Here is an 18,836-nt window from a genome sequence, read left to right on the forward strand (position 1 = left end):
AATTGTCATCAATCTCATCTCACAGACAATACACTTTTAGAGAGAGCCTGCATTGATTACTTAATAACTGCAGCGCTTACGAGGATCAAGCAGCAGCACTAACCCCCTCCCCTTTATGATAGGCAGGCAGGCCCACTAGCAAGTTTGGGTGTCGAGGGTGTTGATGCACAACCATCACAAAAAAAGCTAAAAAAATAATAATAATAATAATAATAAGACGCCATTTTAAAAGCTTGTGAATGAAGTGAACTTACAAAGCAGTTGAGCATGGAGCAGGACACCCTTCCTACACCGCTCATGTCGAGGAGACGAGGGGCTGTGCCTGGGCAACACGCAGCCTACAGAGGAGCAGCACAACCAGAGCACAAGGAGCCGGCATCACGATTCTTCCCCTCAACAGGCGCTGCTTCAGCCCTCTTCTGCTAAAACAATCCCAGCATGCCTCCCCCTCAGCACTACCTCTCTCTTCGCGAGAAGTGCTATGGGACAACACGCTGGTTCGGGGTTCTTAAAATTGGGGACCCACCACGCCTTACCCCCCCACCCCAACGCGGATGTGCGAGGACAGCCCTTGTTGCACAGCTGAGAGACGTCCAATAATCCGTAAAGATGCAAATAAGCACAACAGTCCACCTAGTCAGCTGGAGGAGGGGAAAAAACGAAAAGATGACTGCAGCTGTGCCCTGTACTGTAGTAAATAAATGCAGGGGGAAAACACGAGGAGAGTGATGGAAAGATGGGAAGGCAGAGGGAACTGCCAGCCAAGCTCCGCCTACTGCATTAGCATCAACATCCATCTCTCATATTCACACACTCACATTTCCCCTCCATTCTCTCTCATCTCTATACTCCTCCCCCACTCCTTGCTTGCTCATCCTTCACCGAAATCTCAAATATGCTTCTACCTCTGCAACAAGGCAAGGTAGTGCTCATTGTACGACAGCCCACCGGCGCACAGAAGCTGCTCTGGCACACAAGCATGTGCCAAATGACATACGCTGATCGTGAATCAAACACGCACTTACACACACACAACTGACAGGAAGGCTGTGCTTAAAAAGGAAAATCCCATCCCCATAAATGAAGCACAGCGGTTGAACATCGGCACAAAATCTTTTCACGGACAGCACGAGATTTTTGGGAAGGCGGCAGTTGTGTTGCAGAGGATAGGAAGGGGAGGGGGCTCTTGAGGAAAGTGATTCTATGCGGTGATGTTCAGTGACACAGCATTCTACAGACACCAGGTCGTGCTGTCCCTAGCTAATAGTGGCGTCTGGGAAATTTTTGACAAGTTCCTCATCCATTCAGCAGCGGCATGTTCCTCTTCTGAAAAGCATAATATTTCAGTGGAGTATATATAGTATATCTTACCCAACAACATAGGAGGACACCTAGCACTAATCGGTCATCTACCCCCGACCACACTCCCACCGCCGCATTGGCAGTCGTGACAGCCATTAGCCTTCAGCTGAATGACTCCTGCATTATGTAACACGCAGGACATAGGGAGCATACACTATGAATAATACATAGGGGTGTAACGGTACACAAAAATTTCGGTTCGGTACGTACCTCGATTTAGAGGTCACTGTTCGGTTCATTTTCAGTACAGTAAGAAAACAACAATATATACATTTTTTGGTTATTTATTTACCAAATTTGCAAAATCTTCCAAAAATATTTTTCTTAGTGGAATATTTGATTTGAAGTAATCGGAACCTTGGATAGGTCAATAATTCATAATAACATTGATTTTGATTCAATATTATGTTTTGAGCAATAACAGTTTGAAAGAAAAAAAAAAAACTTTTTTTATTAGTCAACATTGCAACTTTTTCTAAATTACATTTCACCTTTAAGCTTTTTTATTTCACTTTTCTTATGTTTTTGTTTATTTTAATAGTATTTTTAGAATGTGCCGTGGGCCTTTAAAACATTAGCTGTGGGCCGCAAATGGCGTCCAGGGCACACTTTTGACACCCCTGCTATAGATAATAAAAAATGTAATCTGATAAATCTATGGATGAAAAGCAGAGCCTGGCGACGCATGCGAATTTATCATAACTCTCTCGCCCTCTCTGTCTCTGCCCCTCCTTCACGAATGCTGCTGTGCGCACAATTTGTTTTGTTTTTAACCGTGAACGTACATTGTTAATACACGCAACCATAACTCAAAATGCCGGGCATTTGAGGCATTTAAGAAACTCCGCCCGGACAGCCCCGCAAAAGAGGACACGTCCGGTGAAAAGAGGTCGTATGGTCAGGCTATCCTAGCCCGGTCGCTGCTAGGATGAAACCGATCGCTGCTAGCATGCTAGCAGCGATCGGTTTCACCGGACATGTCCTCTTTTGCGGAGCTGCCCGGGCGGAGTTTCTTAAATGCCTCAAATGTCCGGCATTTTGAGTATTGTTTACACAACGTGCTGTGCGCTACTTAATATGTCCGTGTGGAAACTCGTTCGGTACACTTCCGCACCGAACCGAACCCCCGTACCGAAACGGTTTGATACAAATACACGTACCGTTACACCCCTAATAATACAGCTTAAAGGCCTACTGAAACCCACTACTACCGACCACGCAGTCTGATAGTTTATATATCAATGATGAAATCTTAACATTGCAACACATGCCAATACGGCCGGGTTAACTTGTAAAGTGCAATTTTAAATTTCCCGGGAAATATCCGGCTGAAACGTCTCGGTATGACGACGTATGCGCGCGACGTAGTCAGTTAAACGGAAGTATTGGTACCCCGTAGAATCCTATACAAAAAGCTCTGTTTTCATTTCATAATTCCACAGTATTCTGGACATCTGTGTTGGTGAATCTTTTGCAATTTGTTTAATGAACAATGAAGGCTGCAAAGAAGAAAGTTGTAGGTGGGATCGGTGTATTAGCAGCGGACTACAGCAACACAACCGGAGGACTTTGTTGGAGAGCAGACGCGCTAGCCGGTGACCTCACCTTGACTTCCTACGTCTCCGGGCCGCCAACCGCATCTGTGATCGGGTGAAGTCCTTCCTCGCACCGTCGATCGCTGGAACGCAGGTGAGCACGGGTGTTGATGAGCAGATGAAGGCTGGCTGGCGTAGGTGGAGCGCTAATGTTTTTAGCGTAGCTCTATGAGGTCCGGTTGCTAAGTTAGCTTCATTGGGGTCGTTAGCACAGCATTGATAACCTTCGCCAGGCTGGAAAGCATTAACCGTGTATTTACATGTCCACGGTTTAATAGTATTGTTGATTTTCTATCTATCCTTCAAGTCAGGGGTTTATTTCTTTTGTTTCTATATGCAGTTAAAGCACGATGCTATCACGTTAGCTCGTAGCTAAAGTGTTTCACCGATGTATTGTCGTGGAGATAAAGGTCACTGTGAATGTCCATTTCGCGTTCTCGACTCTCATTTTCAAGAGGATATAGTATCCGAGGTGGTTTAAAATACAAATCCGTGATCCACAATAGAAAAAGGAGAGACTGTGGAATCCAATGAGCCAGCTTGTACCTAAGTTACGGTCAGAGCGAAAAAAGATACGTCCTGCACTACACTCTAGTCCTTCACTCTGACGTTCCTCATCCACAAATCTTTCATCCTCGCTCAAATTAATGGGGTAATCGTCGCTTTCTCGGTCCGAATCGCTCTGGCTGCATTGTAAACAATGGGGAAATGTGAGGAGCCTTTCAACCTGTGACGTCACGCTACTTCCGGTACAGGCAAGGCTTTTTTTTATCAGCGACCAAAAGTTGCGAACTTTATCATCAGTGTTCTCTACTAAATCCTTTCAGCAAAAATATGGCAATATCGCGAAATGATCAAGTATGACACATAGAATGGATCTGCTATCCCGTTTAAATAAAAAAAATAATTTCAGTAGTACCAAAGCCGAATCTTTCCAAGACATAACATAGATCGTTCCATTCCACACTTTCAAAAGCTTTTTTCGCATCCATTGATATCCCTGCCTCTTGGGTGTTGGAAGCAGGCACATTGTACAATATGTTGAAAAGATGTGGAAGATTAGAAAAGGAGTTTAGAAAATAAAGTAAAATCCACATTCAACAGGCTAATAAGACGATACGAAGTGCACAAAGAGGGAACTTTGTCTTTTTTCAAGAGGAGAGAAATGCCTAGTTAAGAGTTTGTGTGATGTCAGATTTAAATGATTTACCGTACAAATCTAATAATAACAGAGGAACGCTTTAGCCAAAACTTTTTCAAATATTCAGAAGGGTAAACATCCAATTTGTAGTGATAATGCTACAATATCCAGTTCTGCAGCTTTGAATGGAGATTTGGAAAAAAGTGCCTTCATCACAGACAGGGGAATAAACACTTATGAGGGCTTCGAGTGTTTGAAATCTGACCAGTGACGATAACATGCTTCGAATTGGAGTCAGAAGAGTTGTTTGACAATACAAAAGGAAAATATTTATGAAGTAGAACAGCAGCACCCCTCGATTTACCCAAAAATTAAGAATGAAATATCTGTCCTCATCCTCGTCTAAACTTTAAGTGGTCAACAGGTTTAAGATGAGTCTTCTACAAAAAGTTGACATGAACGCCCTTAAGGCAAAGATGGTGTAGCACCTTACTTCAAATTATAGGATTATTAAGTCCCTTACAGTTAAAACTTGTGAATCTAATGCCACACCTACCGGAAGTTGTTGTTAGATTAGGTAATGTCATAGCAAAATGGCAGCATCAAATGTACAAAACACAAAAATGCAAATCTAAGAATAAATAAAATAAAATTAAAATAAATAAAGATAAAATTGACTGATATAAACAAAAGGAAAGCACAAACAACCCCCACCCCAACCCCTAAACACCTGCAGAAGCAATCCCTCTTAACATGTTGCATGCATCCTCTCCTCCCACAAGAAAAACCCATCCATCCATCCATCTTCTTCCGCTTATCCGAGGTCGGGTCGCGGGGGCAGCAGCTTAAGCAGGGAAGCCCAGACTTCCCTCTACCCAGCCACTTCGTCCAGCTCCTCCCGGGGGATCCCGAGGCGTTCCCAGGCCAGCCGGGAGACATAGTCTTCCCAACGTGTCCTGGGTCTTCCCCGTGGCCTCCTACCGGTCGGACGTGCCCTAAACACCTCCCTAGGGAGGCGTTTGGGTGGCATCCTGACCAGATGCCCGAACCACCTCATCTGGCTCCTCTCGATGTGGAGGAGCAGCGGCTTTACTTTGAGCTCCCCCCGGATGGCAGAGCTTCTCACCCTATCTCTAAGGGAGAGCCCCGCAAACCGGCGGAGGAAACTCATTTCGGCCGCTTGTACCTGTGATCTTGTCCTTTCGGTCATAACCCAAAGCTCATGACCATAGGTGAGGGTGGGAACGTAGATCGACCGGTAAATTGAGAGCTTTGCCTTCCGGCTCAGCTCCTTCTTCACCACAACGGATCGATACAGCGTCCGCATTACTGAAGACGCCACACCGATCCGCCTGTTGATCTCACGATCCACTCTTCCCTCACTTGTGAACAAGATTCCGAGGTACTTGAAAAACCTCCTGTGAAAAACCAGCTGTTAAAAAACAAACTGCACAGGGCGCTTATATACACACTCGAATAGTAGTAATTTTGTCTACATGCAAGAGGATTCCCTGCTGACCTCACTATGGACTGGACTCTCAAATTATTAACTGTATCCACTCAGCATTCATTGCACCGGTCACCCAGGGCGGGATCCCCACATCTGCAGTCCCTTACAAGGTTTCTCGTTGGTCCCATTGGGTTTAGTTTTTTCTTGCCCTGATGTGGGATCTGAGCAGAGGATGCCATTGTGGCTTGTGCAGCCCTTTGAGACATTTGTGATTAAGGGCTATATAAGTAAACTTTGATTGATTATTGATTTTGACAGAACGGACGATGAGTAACTGTAGCAACAACACTGTCTGAGTGATGCAGAACAAAATAAATAAGCAAGGCAAAACTTTCACAAACCCAAATACCATAATTTCCGGACTATAAGCCGCACCTGACTATAAGCCGCACCAGCTAAATTTAGGGGAAAATACAGATTGCTCCATATATAAGCCGCACCCGACTATAAGCCGCAGGGTTTTGATGTGTAATTACCGTAGTATATAGGGGTTCCTGCTACCACGGAGGGGATTGTCGGGACAGAGATGACTGTTTGGGAACGCAAAGCGTCCCATTTATTAACAATAAATCTTTCAATCATTCAATCAAACTTTCACATCTTTGACATGGCGAACAGCATTCGTGCAGAGTACAAATAATACAACGGTGCAAAGTAATACAAAGTGCTCCCCTGTACGTTATCAAAATAACCAGCCTACCGGTATATGAAAAGTCAGTCTTTAATCATTGTGTCATCGTCTTCCTCCTGCGTACTAAAACCACCGAAATCCTCTTCGTCGGTGTCGGAGAAGAACAGGCCGTAAATAAGCCGCACCGTTGTATAAGCCGCAGGGACCAGAACGAGGGGAAAAAGTAGCGGCTTATAGTCCGGAAATTACGGTAGTAGTCATGGTAACAAAAACAAGTACAGAGCAAATCCAGTAGGAACACTATCCGAGTGAGGAAGAACAAATCTAACAAGTATCCAGATAAGGTATCTTACACTCCTGGGATTTGAAGTCCTTAAGGCCTTGACACCATCCATCAGCAAGCATGGTAGTTTGCCTTTCAGACCGAGTCCAGTGCGACTCACATTTTCATATTTTTCTCCACAAAGTCTGCCGCCTGTACAGGGTCCTTGAATCTGTGAGTCTGGCCGTTGGATAAGGTGATCTGCAACGTCGCCGGGAAGATAAAATCCAAACTTCACTTTGGGAAATGAATGTAGCTTTTTTTCTTCATCAAAACAAAGGCAGCTTGTTTGCGAGCTACGGCTGGAGTAAAGTCGGGAAAATTCTGAATCCTCTTGCCATATAGGATAGCAGAGAAGCCTTACCCACCCATTGTAGAAACTGGTTCCAGACTTGAAATAAATTCACTCGCACAAAGAGCGGCTGAGGAGGTTCGCTATCTTTAGGCCTAGAGCGCAGGGTCCAACTTGAGCTTGTCGTCGAGCTTCCGCACATCCTGCAAAAACTGAGTGGTGAACTCAGTCGGACGGGGGACCTCTCATCTCTTAGGGAGACCCACCACTTGGATTGTATTCCACCTCGAGCGGCCCTCCAGATCATCGCATTTTTGGAGAGAAGGTTCACAGTGGCCTTTAGCTTGTTGATGCTAGTAGGGAGGTCAGTTAGATCATTAGCATTAGCAGCAAGCACCAGTGTAGCGATGACCCCTCTATAGGACGAGAGAATGCTCTTGAATGGTTCCATAACAGCCGCAATCTCTCCTCTGACAACAGATTTAAGATTGTTGGGGATGTCGACTCGCATTTTGTCCATCTTCCAACTTATGCTCCTAAAAATGACCGACTCCTCCATGATATCTGGATCCTTAGACTAACGAGGCTTGGAGTGGCCTGGCTTGTCGGATTACCCTAGGGCAGACATTGCAGAATTCATAGGCGCAATGACAAAAAAAAAAAGCTGCACATGACAGGTTAGTACAAGTAGTGTACTCCGGCATTTAAGTCTTTTTTTTGACATTACCAAAATAATATCATACCGTGGCCTTAATACCGTGATGATATCGTACCGTGCGATTTTGATATCGTGACAGACCTACTAGCTATTAGTGCTGCTTGTGAAACTCCAAGGAGACAAGCAGAGCAGCTTGTTGTGCAGGCGTCCACACATGTCGGCATCTTTTAACAGAAATTGCTTATCCTCACTTATCATTTTTGCAGCACAGTTAGTGAATAAAGTGCACTTTTCTAAGTCTTTTCCCAATTTCACAGAATAATAATAATAATAATTGAGATACTGGGTGCTGTAGAATGTGTTTTATTTTTCAGTGCTATAGTTTGTAGTTGACATTTTTCTCCATACACACTGCCACTTCTCCATTTTTGTTGCTTCTGCTGATGTCAAGTCATTGACTTCCTTTAGTCCTTCATTTGACTTCCCTGCTTCCTTTAGTGATGTTTTCTTGGCCATTACGGCATTCTGTTGATCAATTTGTTTGTTCCCTTTAGCAATGCCATTTTATGTTTGTTTTTTTTGTTGGTGAACTTTATGATGAAGTGACAGATGTGGTGTTGCTATTTATTTCGTAGAGCAAAATTTATGTCTTGATGTTGCTGAAGTCCACTTCCAACACCTTTGAGTGCAGAAAGTTGGCCACCTGGTGCTTTGTGGAAGTGACAAATTAAAAGAATTCTCAATTTCTCTCGCTTCGGACCTGGATTTAAATGTGCAGCCCAGTCACAAACACATTGTTCACTTTGTCGTGTCTCATCCATTCTTCAATGTGCTCTATGATATGGTCCTTCACTTCGATTTCTTTCTAGAGATACTGATATCGCTTTGCAGTGCATTGTTATTTTCCCTTAAATATTTTATGTAATGATGCAATTCAGTATTTTCCTCTTTCAGTGATTTCGGGTCAGCCTAGATTGTGTTGGTGTACTTTTTCAAAAACGTGACGTTATTGTGAATAATTTTGTTTGACTTCTTTTGATGTCCCTCCATAAGATTTTGTCGTTGCTTTTTATTCTCTGCTATCTCTTTGAGAAGCGCCATTTTTTGATTACCTTCTGTAATATTTGTATTTTATTATTTGTCACATTTCTTAGTTTATTTATGTAATGCGTTTGATTAGTTATCATCTGGCTTACTTGTATGTATGTACAGCCTGATCTCATCTGTCTGTGTTCCCTTTTTGAGAGCTGCTTCATTAAAAATACTAGCAACACAGACTGGAATGTCACTCCAGTCTGTGTATTTTAGACACTTTCATTTATATTGATATTGTCTTCTCTATCCCAGGAATCTCTCCAAGTTTGTTGTTTTGTCATCGCTCCTGCAGTATCCTTCTGTGCATCGTCAATCGATGCAATCAGTAGCCCATGCATGCGGTCATATGACTTACTCTCTTCCTTTCTTGTCCATCTTCTCACATTTCTTAGTTTCCAGAGACTCCTCTGACATTTCCAATGGAAGACTTACCGGGTTACTAGGTAACTAGTTTGAGACTCGCCATTACTGGTGGTTAGCGTGGCTAGCTAATGGCAGTCGTAACTAATTTCTTTGTATATGTACCGCTTGCTAGCCTAAGCTAAAGTCACAAGTGTCAGCAAGTAATTATATAGTTGATATTTGTAGTCAGGTAAGACCACATGTAGGCCAACAAAACAAACTCCCTTCCACAGTAACCTGCTCCACTAACTGCTAAAGGGTAGCATTACCATACATTATATCTACTGAGGTAGAATAAAATATCACAATTGTCCCAGATTCCTTACTGTACTTGCATGATCCATCTTACAATAAAGGCAGCAAGAGTGGAAAACACTATGAACTCAATACTTACCATATTGTTTCAGTAAGAAAACTGGAAAGCAATTAATTCCAAGGCTGGATTAAAAGTGTCATATTACATATGCAACAAAATGTCATCCAAACCCCACCTGAAAGAACATGACCTGAGAGCAACAATGGAGAAGGGAAATATCACACTCAGTAATACTATGGTATTTAATAGACATATTCTTAAAAACAATACAATGATTCGATGATCTCTCTTGTACTATAAATAAAAGAAGTAGATTTTTTTTAAATGTATAAAAGGAGAATGTTAACACGCAGCTAAACCCTTGACAAACTGAGGTCTGTGCTGTCGCATTTACATGCCTGGGCGCATGCATTATTTGCTGTTCAACTACACTGTCAATTAAAGCCACAACCTGATTGTGTGCCCTATAAAAGCTGAGTTGGGTGGCGCGCCATGTTTGCATTCTACCCACTCAGTCGACCGTAACTTTAGGACATATCCTGCTCCCACACCTCCTAATTGTGCAAAAGAAAAGCTGTACCAATAAGTCTTTCTAAAATCATTTGAATATCATCTGATTAGATTTGTACGCTTAAAACATTGGTTAATACTGTGACCAGCATAGTTGTGTCATGTTGATGCTATTCCTTTCAAACAGGAGATTACGGCCATGCAGTCAAATGCCAACATTTGTATTTAATAACAACTTGAATTTGAGAGGCCTTGCACATCTTTATCTCACATGTGAAGCATTTGTGCAAAAATGTGGCAAATGCTAGAAAAACCTTGCATGTGCCATGTAAAGCCTAACATCTTTTAAGGGTTTTCTCTTATGTTAATGGTTATTTGCTAGAAATTACAAACACAGGGCATGTTTGTAATATGATCCAACAAATACTTGTTTCACATACAAAAAAGCAAACCTTGCATGAGACATAAAAGGTCCATGTTCTGTTTTATGAATGGCTTACCACTAAACCAGCATCAGTCACTCAAAAAATGGACATTGGTGGGATGTGAATTCTGTTGCAGATGCAGGTGGAGCTAAATGGTCATTGTCGCTAAGAACAACTAGCATTACACATTTGTATTTACTCATCACTGGTTCATTACTCTGACCATGGTAATGCCACAACCCACACCTACAATTTACCGTAATTTCCGGACTATAAGCCGCTACTTTTTCCCCTCGTTCTGGTCCCTGCGGCTTATACAAGGGTGCGGCTTATTTACGGCCTGTTCTTCTCCGACACCGACGAAGAGGATTTCGGTGGTTTTAGTACGCAGGAGGAAGACGATGACACAATGATTAAAGACTGACTTTTCATATACCGGTAGGCTGGTTATTTTGATAACGTACAGGTGAGCACTTTGTATTACTTTGCACCGTTGTATTATTTGTACTCTGCACGAATGCTGTTCGCCATGTCAAAGATGTGAAAGTTTGATTGAATGATTGAAAGATTTATTGTTAATAAATGGGACGCTTTGCGTTCCCAAACAGTCATCTCTGTCCCGACAATCCCCTCCGTGGTAGCAGGAACCCCTATATACTACGGTAATTACACATCAAAACCCTGCGGCTTATAGTCGGGTGCGGCTTATATATGGAGCAATCTGTATTTTCCCCTAAATTTAGCTGGTGCGGCTTATAGTCAGGTGCGGCTTATAGTCCGGAAATTACGGTAATACTGTCAACAAGGCCTGGGCAACAAATATATTGATAAATTGTAGTTTTTTGATGCAGACGATTATTTTATTTTTTTAATCAATGTATTTTTTCCTCCTATTGTTTTGGCACATTCTTTGCCCCCAGCAGCTTCTGTAGCTTCCGCCTTCCCCGCCATTTCCTTAGCGTAGAGTCACACACACAGCAAAAAATGACTAATGCTAACAGTAAACGTTTGTTTAAAAAAAAAAAAAAAATCAATCAATCAATCAAATTTTATTCATACAGCCCTTTGTTTTACGAGTGCCTCAAAGTCATTGAGCCACAAACTCACAACATCCCCTGATCTACACCCAGATCCAGGCAAGGATAAACTTAAAACCGCAATGTAGAAAAATAAGAAACCATGAGATGGGATCGGAGATGTAGGGACCCCCTTTCCAGGGTGACCGGCTGCAATGGATGCCGAGCCGGTACAGGTATTTCGTAATTTTGTTGAAAAAAGGCAGCAGCACAAACAAACCTATTGCAGCATCTGAATCAGAGGCATCCAGCCAAGTGGGGTAAATGCGACTATTTACAAGGTGAACAAGACCGTAACAACAAACCAACTCTCTCTAAAAAACAGCTTACTGCTATGGAATAGTTTACACAAGGTAACGTGCATGATAAGAAAGGAGCATGATGGTGGTGAACAATCACCAAGGCGATCGCTTTGCACGTCGCTAAAGATGTGGCGCCTATACAGTGGAAAACTGAATGTTTGTCCACTAAATCGATATTCCTCTCAATGTTGGACTTTATTATCCATTTTAATACAACATACAGCGCTACATTTGTGTTCACAGAAGTATTTTATTCAAGACAGATTTAAATTTGCACTTTATTGATCTCGATATTAGAGATTATTCATTTGCAAGCAATGTGAAAAGAGAAACTTTCTGTGATGCAATAGAGTTCATTCTCTACTACATTAGTAGTGTTTGATAGCAGAACTAAACGCAAAGAAAGGACAATAGATCTCATTTATTTGTGTTCTTTTGTGGTTGCTATGCCTAAATATAACTACGAAGACCTGCTTGTGCAAATAAACTGACATGTTAAGTCCTAGTAATACATATTGTGATTGTTGGACCATTCCACCGTATTTTATTTCTTGATTTTCATAACAGAAACTAAAAGCTTAGTTGTTGTGCAGGAAAGCCACATGCTTTATTTGACACGGATGACCACATTATAGCGTCTTTGGTGCTATTCGTTAGCATCAAAAAAATATCCTTAATAGATCAGTCATACTGGAAATATGCGAAAATGTTAAAGACGTGCTGTGTAACCATTCACAATCCCTATGTCATGAACACGTTTTTCTTTTTTTATGCATTCTAAGGTTAATAAATAGCCCTCTAAATAACCATCCAAAAGCCGCCAAAAATACTTTATTTACATATTGTGACCTTAATTGCAATCAAATATTAGCGATACTGTTATTATAAAGGCTTACGCAGACAAACTATTTTTAGCGGAACATTGATAAAAGACAACTGGAGCTTATGCTGCAGCATTCAGCTGGCAGGTGTCTTGCTGCTGCATCGCGTCTCGGCTCGTCCAAGTTATTTTAGATTATAAATCATGCCTCTCATCTGAATAATAGGAGTATTTAGCCATAAATCGAGAAGTTGTTCATCTGTGACATTCAATTTATACCCTGGGATGGAGACAAAGACACGACAACCAAAGTTGCTGTCTGCAGGCAGCAACTTTTATTTTTAACCCTTTGTGTGGATTTAGCACACGCAATAACACACATTTTCAATGTGTTTGCTTGTTTTGTTAAAAAAAAAAAAACTATTGGCATTATGGGCGTCAGCAAAGAAAAATCCTTAAATTAGCCACATCATATGAGTCGCAGGGTTCAAAACGTAGAAAAAAAGTAGCGGCTTATAGTCAAGAATTTACGGTACTTCTTATTGGATAAAAACCCAAATTTATAGTACTGCCAAAAAAAATACATTTAAAGTACCCAAACAAGAGAAAAATAAGTGTTTAATACATTTGTAACAGTTTTGAAACGGTTACATTAGAATTTATATGCAAAATAATCTATTTTGACATATTTTTATCACAGGAGGCGGCAACGTATATCACAATATAGATAGGCCATATCGGCCATCACTAATTGATATGCTAAAATTTATATTTATTTATTCTTGGGACTAAAAAGATCATGTCAGATGTACATCACTCACACTCAAGAGACCTCTGTCTGTTCACATACTGTACCGTATTTTTCGGACTATAAGTCGCAGTTTTTTTCATAATTTGGTCGGGGGTGAGACTTATACTCAGAAGCGACTTATGTGTGAAATTGTTAACACATTACCGTAAAATATCAAATCATATTATTTAGCTCATTCACGTAAGAGACTAGACGTATAAGATTTCATCGGATTTAGCGATTAGGAGTGACAGATTGTTTGGTAAACGTATAGCATGTTCTATATATTACAGTTATTTGAATGACTCTTACCATAATATGTTACGTTAACATACCAGGCACGTTCTCAGTTGGTTATTTATGCATCATATAACGTACACTTATTCAGCCTGTTGTTCACTATTCTTTATTTATTTAAAATTGCCTTTCAAATGTCTATTCTTGGTGTTGGGTTTTATCAAATAAATTTCCCCAAAAAATGTGACTTATACTCCAGTGCGACTTATGTGTTTTTTTCCTTCTTTATTATGCATTTTTGGCCGGTGCGCCTTATACTCCGAAAAATACGGTACATACAATGTTAACATCAATCCGAGAGCGGGAAATAAGTACATTTTCTGACTGTTAAATTCAGGACTTTCGCACTAAGTTATGGCGGGTTGTATTATATTCTCACTTTATAATAATACGTAGGCAGCGCCACTCAGATCTAGATGAAATTGCTTTCTGTGAAACCAGTCTGTTGTGCAAAATAGGGTATCGCTGAAAAAAAAAAAAAGGATCACTGACCAATCATGCTGGGTTTAGAGGTTGAGTTAAAATGTTCCTTTTGGAAGTAGGAAGTTAGGAAAAAAAACACATGGCAAGGAGGGACATTTTACATCAGTATGTCTCTATATAAACTAATTATTTAGCTTACTACACGTATGGGCCAAATATTACCAGAAATGACCACTATGAATTGTATTATTTCCAGAACCATCACTTACCACCAAAAACTAACCTGGCCAAATGCAGGGAAATTTACGTGATGTCTCCTCAATTACTGAACCTGTCTGTGTGCTCGTAATGTGCCTTCCAAATGTGTACAGTATGTTTAAAAAGTTATAGTCGCGGACTTCCACTTCCAGCCGAATGGAGTGAGCCGTAAGTAAAGGCAGTATGTATCATTTTATCATCTAGACCAGCCATAGCACATATTTACGACCATATTCTGCTACCGGATGAAAAAGCATGTTCTGCAATGAAGAGGGGGAGTAGCAGTTGGAAACTCACACAAAAGACTTTGCAAACTTCGCCTACTCAAGTCTCAGCCCGCAGCGAAAGGAGTGACAAGATGGCGGAGCAAGAAGACGACATGCATATTTCTGTGAGAACACTTCGGAACAAGTTACAGACTTATTGAGACGGTATGTTGGAAGATATAAAGTCACAAATTGAACATATGCAGCACAAGATAGGTAAAGATATGTCTTCCCTTCGTGAAGAAGCTAAAGCGGGTACCAAAGTGCTGCGAAATGAAATCTCACAGAAAATACAAACGTTATACGAGACACACACAGTCTGCTAATACGCAAAAAAAATGGAAACATCCCTCATCAACAACTCTGACAGATTTGTAACTCTGGAGAATTTGCACAAATCGTAAACGAAGGAGGTAAAGAGGCTACAGGATAAATGCACCAACCTTGAGAACAGAAGCCGCAGACAAGATATTCGTATTATTGGCGTTGCAGAGGGCGCTGAGGCTGGTAATCCGAGCCAATTTGTAGCGGAGTTTCTTGCCAAAGTGTTTAGAGAGGGAAATTTCGCATCACCGATCGTCATAGACAGGGCTCACCGCACCCTCGCACTGAAGCCGCGGAAAGACAAACGCCCACGAGTCATGATTGTTCGCCTACATTTCTACTCCAACAAGGAAAGAATCCTCAAATTATCCCGGTACAAGGGACGTCTTTATTATAAAGGTTCCCCCATTCACATCTTCCCAGATATGAGCCCTGAGGTCGGCCGGTTGCGAGCATCCTTTAACCAGTTAAAAAGCCATGCTGCGGACAGCGGAAATCCCATACAGCCTGTATTATCCTGCCAGACTGGTGATAACTCCAGGCATTCCTTCAAATATCCACAAGAAGCTGAAAAAATCATCAAAAGCATCTCCACTACATCCGAGGAGAGAACGGGAAAAAAACGGAAATTAGAGTGAGAGGAGACCAAACAAACTGTTGATTGTAAGACTGAATGTATGAACGTCATTTAGGTTGGATTTCTCTGCAGTCATGTGAGTTTTGGGCAGGTGTCCCTTTAAAAAAAACAAACCCCAAAAAATGGTCTGGTTAATTACCAGAAATAACTTTTTGTTTTGTTTTCAAATAGTTATCGCTTTCCTTATCCTATCCCAATAAGGAAGAATTGAAGACTTGAATTTATTATGCTATTATTTATCTTATTGATAATTATGTAAATAATGCTACATTTGCATACTATATTTACTTGTTGGTTATGATTAAAAAGTAAAGAAACAGGGGCAGAGGATTATTTTTTTATTTTAATTTAACTTTTGTTCATAAATACATTTATTTTGAGAATTTATGAAGACACAGGAAAGTTAAAGTTGGGCAACGTTGTGTGCGGTCAGCGTGTTCTTTTTAGTTTTGCTTGCTGTCGGATAAGAAATCAGAAGAAGAAATTAAAAAACTAATTGATCTATATTTATCAACCAATTATACAACACAAATATCAAGATCCACACTATGGGAGGCTCGAACAGCATACTTGGGAGGACAGATAATTTCATGGAGCAGATTGATTAACAAACATAGAGACAAAGAAAATGAACTTATAAAAGGAAATAATTTTAGATTTTAAAAAAAATCACTCCCCTTTACCAGACTTGCATGAACGAAAAGTATATCTTCAAACAGAACTCAACTTACTGTATACTACAGAAACAACAAAACCTCTTACCCAATTAAGACATAAACATTATGAATATTGGGAAAAGGCGGGGAAAATATTAGCACATCAAATAAGGGAACAAGCGGCAACAAGATTAATTGCAGAAATACAAACAGAAACAGGACAAACTGACTGACATGTCCTTAAGAAATTTTTATATTAAATTATACTCCTCCGAATCTAAAGCAGACTCAATGCTAATTGATAACTTCTTTAAAACATTTAACATCCCAAAAATAAGCCCTGAGAACAAACAGTTACAAAATCCCATTAAAAAAGAGGAAATAGAAAAAGCAATACAAAGCATGCAAAGCTAAACGGCGCCAGGCCCAGACGACTACACCCACAGAATTCCATAAAGAATTAAAAAAACAACTATCACTTACATTGTTAGAAGTATTTAATGAAGCATTGATCAAAGGCTGTCTACCACCGACTTTTTATCCCACCAGCATCTCCTTTATTTATAAGAAAAAGAAAGATCCGCTAGAACCAAGTTCATACAGGCCAATGCGCATACTGGATGTTAAGATTCTTGCCAAAATTTTAGCTAAATGTTTGGAAGGTATCCTTCCAACAATAACTTGAAGATCAAACTGGATTCATACAAGATAGACAATTGTTTTTCAATATTAAGAGGCTACTTAATATTATATACACTCAGGATACAACAACAAATTCCCTGAGATATTGATATCCTAGGATGCTGAGAACGCCTTTGACAGGGTCGAGTGGGACTACCTCTTCTCGGCTTTGTCAGGGTTCGGATTCGGAACCAGATTTGTTTCTCTTATATTATTATATGCTAAACCTCAGGAGTCCGTACAGACAAACAATATTTGGTCCAGCTCCTTTCCGCTCAGTCGCTCTACAAGACAAGGTTGTCTCTTAACACCACTATTATTTGGGTAGGATGTGAAAGAGTTAATGCTCTTTCACATCCTTACTATTTGCAATTTCAGATACATTTAAGTATTTGGGAATTATTATAACCCAAGAATACTCAAGTCTTTTTAAACATAACCTTTCAAAATTATATAAATAAACAGTACAGGACCCAGATCGGTGAGCTAACTTTCCAATTTTTTAGCAGGTCGAATCAATATAATCAAAATGAATATTCTACCCAAGTTCTTACTCCTTTTCCAGTGCATTCCCATCTTTATTACCAAAACCTTTTTCAAGATGTTAGATTCTTTAATATCTAAATGTATATGGAAGAAAAAAGACTTAGAGAATTAAAAAAAAAACTTTTTACAGGGACAAAAAACAACAGGAAGTATGAGATTGCCTTGTTTTCAATTATATTATTGGTCTTGCAATATACATTCACTTTCTTTTTGGTGTCATAGGCGGAAGGCTGTCTGGGCAGGGTTGGAAAATCAGAGTTGTTACCCCACTTCACTAAAAGCTCTTATATATTCAGCATTACCTATTCTTCAAATTAATCTAAAAAAAATGCAGTTTCACACTCAGTGAAAATTTGGACCCAGATAAGGAAGCATTAATTGGAAGGAATCTTCAGTACACACCCCAATTAGTAAATTCACTCTTTCACTGTCAGACTCTACATTTTAATCAATTACAACTGAAAGGAATACAATCCATATAAGATCTGTTTACTAATAAAAAATGTTCATCATTTCGTCAGTTGCAGGATAAATTCGGCATACATAAGTGTTTTTTCAAATATTTGCAATTCCGAAGATTTGTTAAAGAAAGGTTTCCGTCCTTCCGGAAAAGCCCCCCGAGTGTGTCATGAATTCAGTGCTCCTGCCGGATCCACGCCAAAAAGGGTCCATATCTAAGATTTAAAAGCAATATTTCACAAATGGACTGTACAGCCACAATTGAACATTTAAAAAAGACTTGGCAGGAGGACCTGGCAGTGGAAATTTCAGGAAATCAGTGGGCAAAAGCTCAGGATCGGGTACACTCTTCATCTGTATGTATCAGACATGGACTGATACAGTTCAAGATTTTACACAGACTTTATTTATCAAAGTTGAAACTGTCAAAAATGCTCCCTGCTGTAAAACCCCTTTGTGAATGTTGTGGACAGGCACCGGCCTCACTGGCACATACCTGTATGTTGTGGACTTGTTCAAGGATTGCCAACTACTGGATCAAAATATTTCAGTTTGTTTGAGATTTTCCAGAGACATATCAAATCTGATCCAGTTATTGTGATATGTTTTGTGACGCTGTTAGCAAGAAGAATAATGTTCATTAACTGAAAACAAAAAAAATCCTACGGTTTACCAAGCTTTAATGAATGACGTGATGAAGTATTTGCAGTTAGAAAAGACACAATTTACATTAAGAGGAAAAATAAATGTTTCACTCAATATGGCAGTCATTTATAGATTATTATAACTAACGGAATCCCCTCAGTGTTTTCCACACATTCATTTATTTGTGGCGGCCCGCCACGAAAGAATTACGTCCGCCACAAATAAAAAAAAATTTAAAATTTTTTTTTTTTATTTTTTTTTTTTTTGTCCTGTCCAGCTTCTCAGGCAAATCATATAGTTGATGTAGATGCCCATATAGGCTGTTCAGATTTACTTTACAAAAGAGAAGTGTAGGATACTTCTCTTGTTGCCTTATTTGTATTTGACCACTACTGTT

General features: G+C 40.2%; 1 protein-coding gene across 7 annotated transcripts in view; it reads right to left on the minus strand.

Annotated features, from left to right (window-relative positions):
- Nucleotides 1-18,836, minus strand: part of mtmr4 (myotubularin related protein 4) — a 100,735-nt gene that overhangs the window by 73,028 nt on the left and 8,871 nt on the right. For 2 of the 7 annotated variants that reach the window (XM_062048250.1, XM_062048255.1), the window contains exon 1: nucleotides 255-455. The exons of the other annotated variants lie outside the window; for them this stretch is intronic. In XM_062048250.1, the coding sequence (XP_061904234.1) occupies nucleotides 255-299 (45 nt within the window). In that variant the 5' untranslated portion in view covers nucleotides 300-455. Of the gene's footprint in view, nucleotides 1-254; nucleotides 456-18,836 lie in introns of those variants that run through there. 7 annotated transcript variants of the gene reach the window in all.

This window comes from Entelurus aequoreus, linkage group LG05 (assembly GCF_033978785.1).
Source record: "Entelurus aequoreus isolate RoL-2023_Sb linkage group LG05, RoL_Eaeq_v1.1, whole genome shotgun sequence".
Lineage (NCBI taxonomy): Eukaryota > Metazoa > Chordata > Actinopteri > Syngnathiformes > Syngnathidae > Entelurus > Entelurus aequoreus.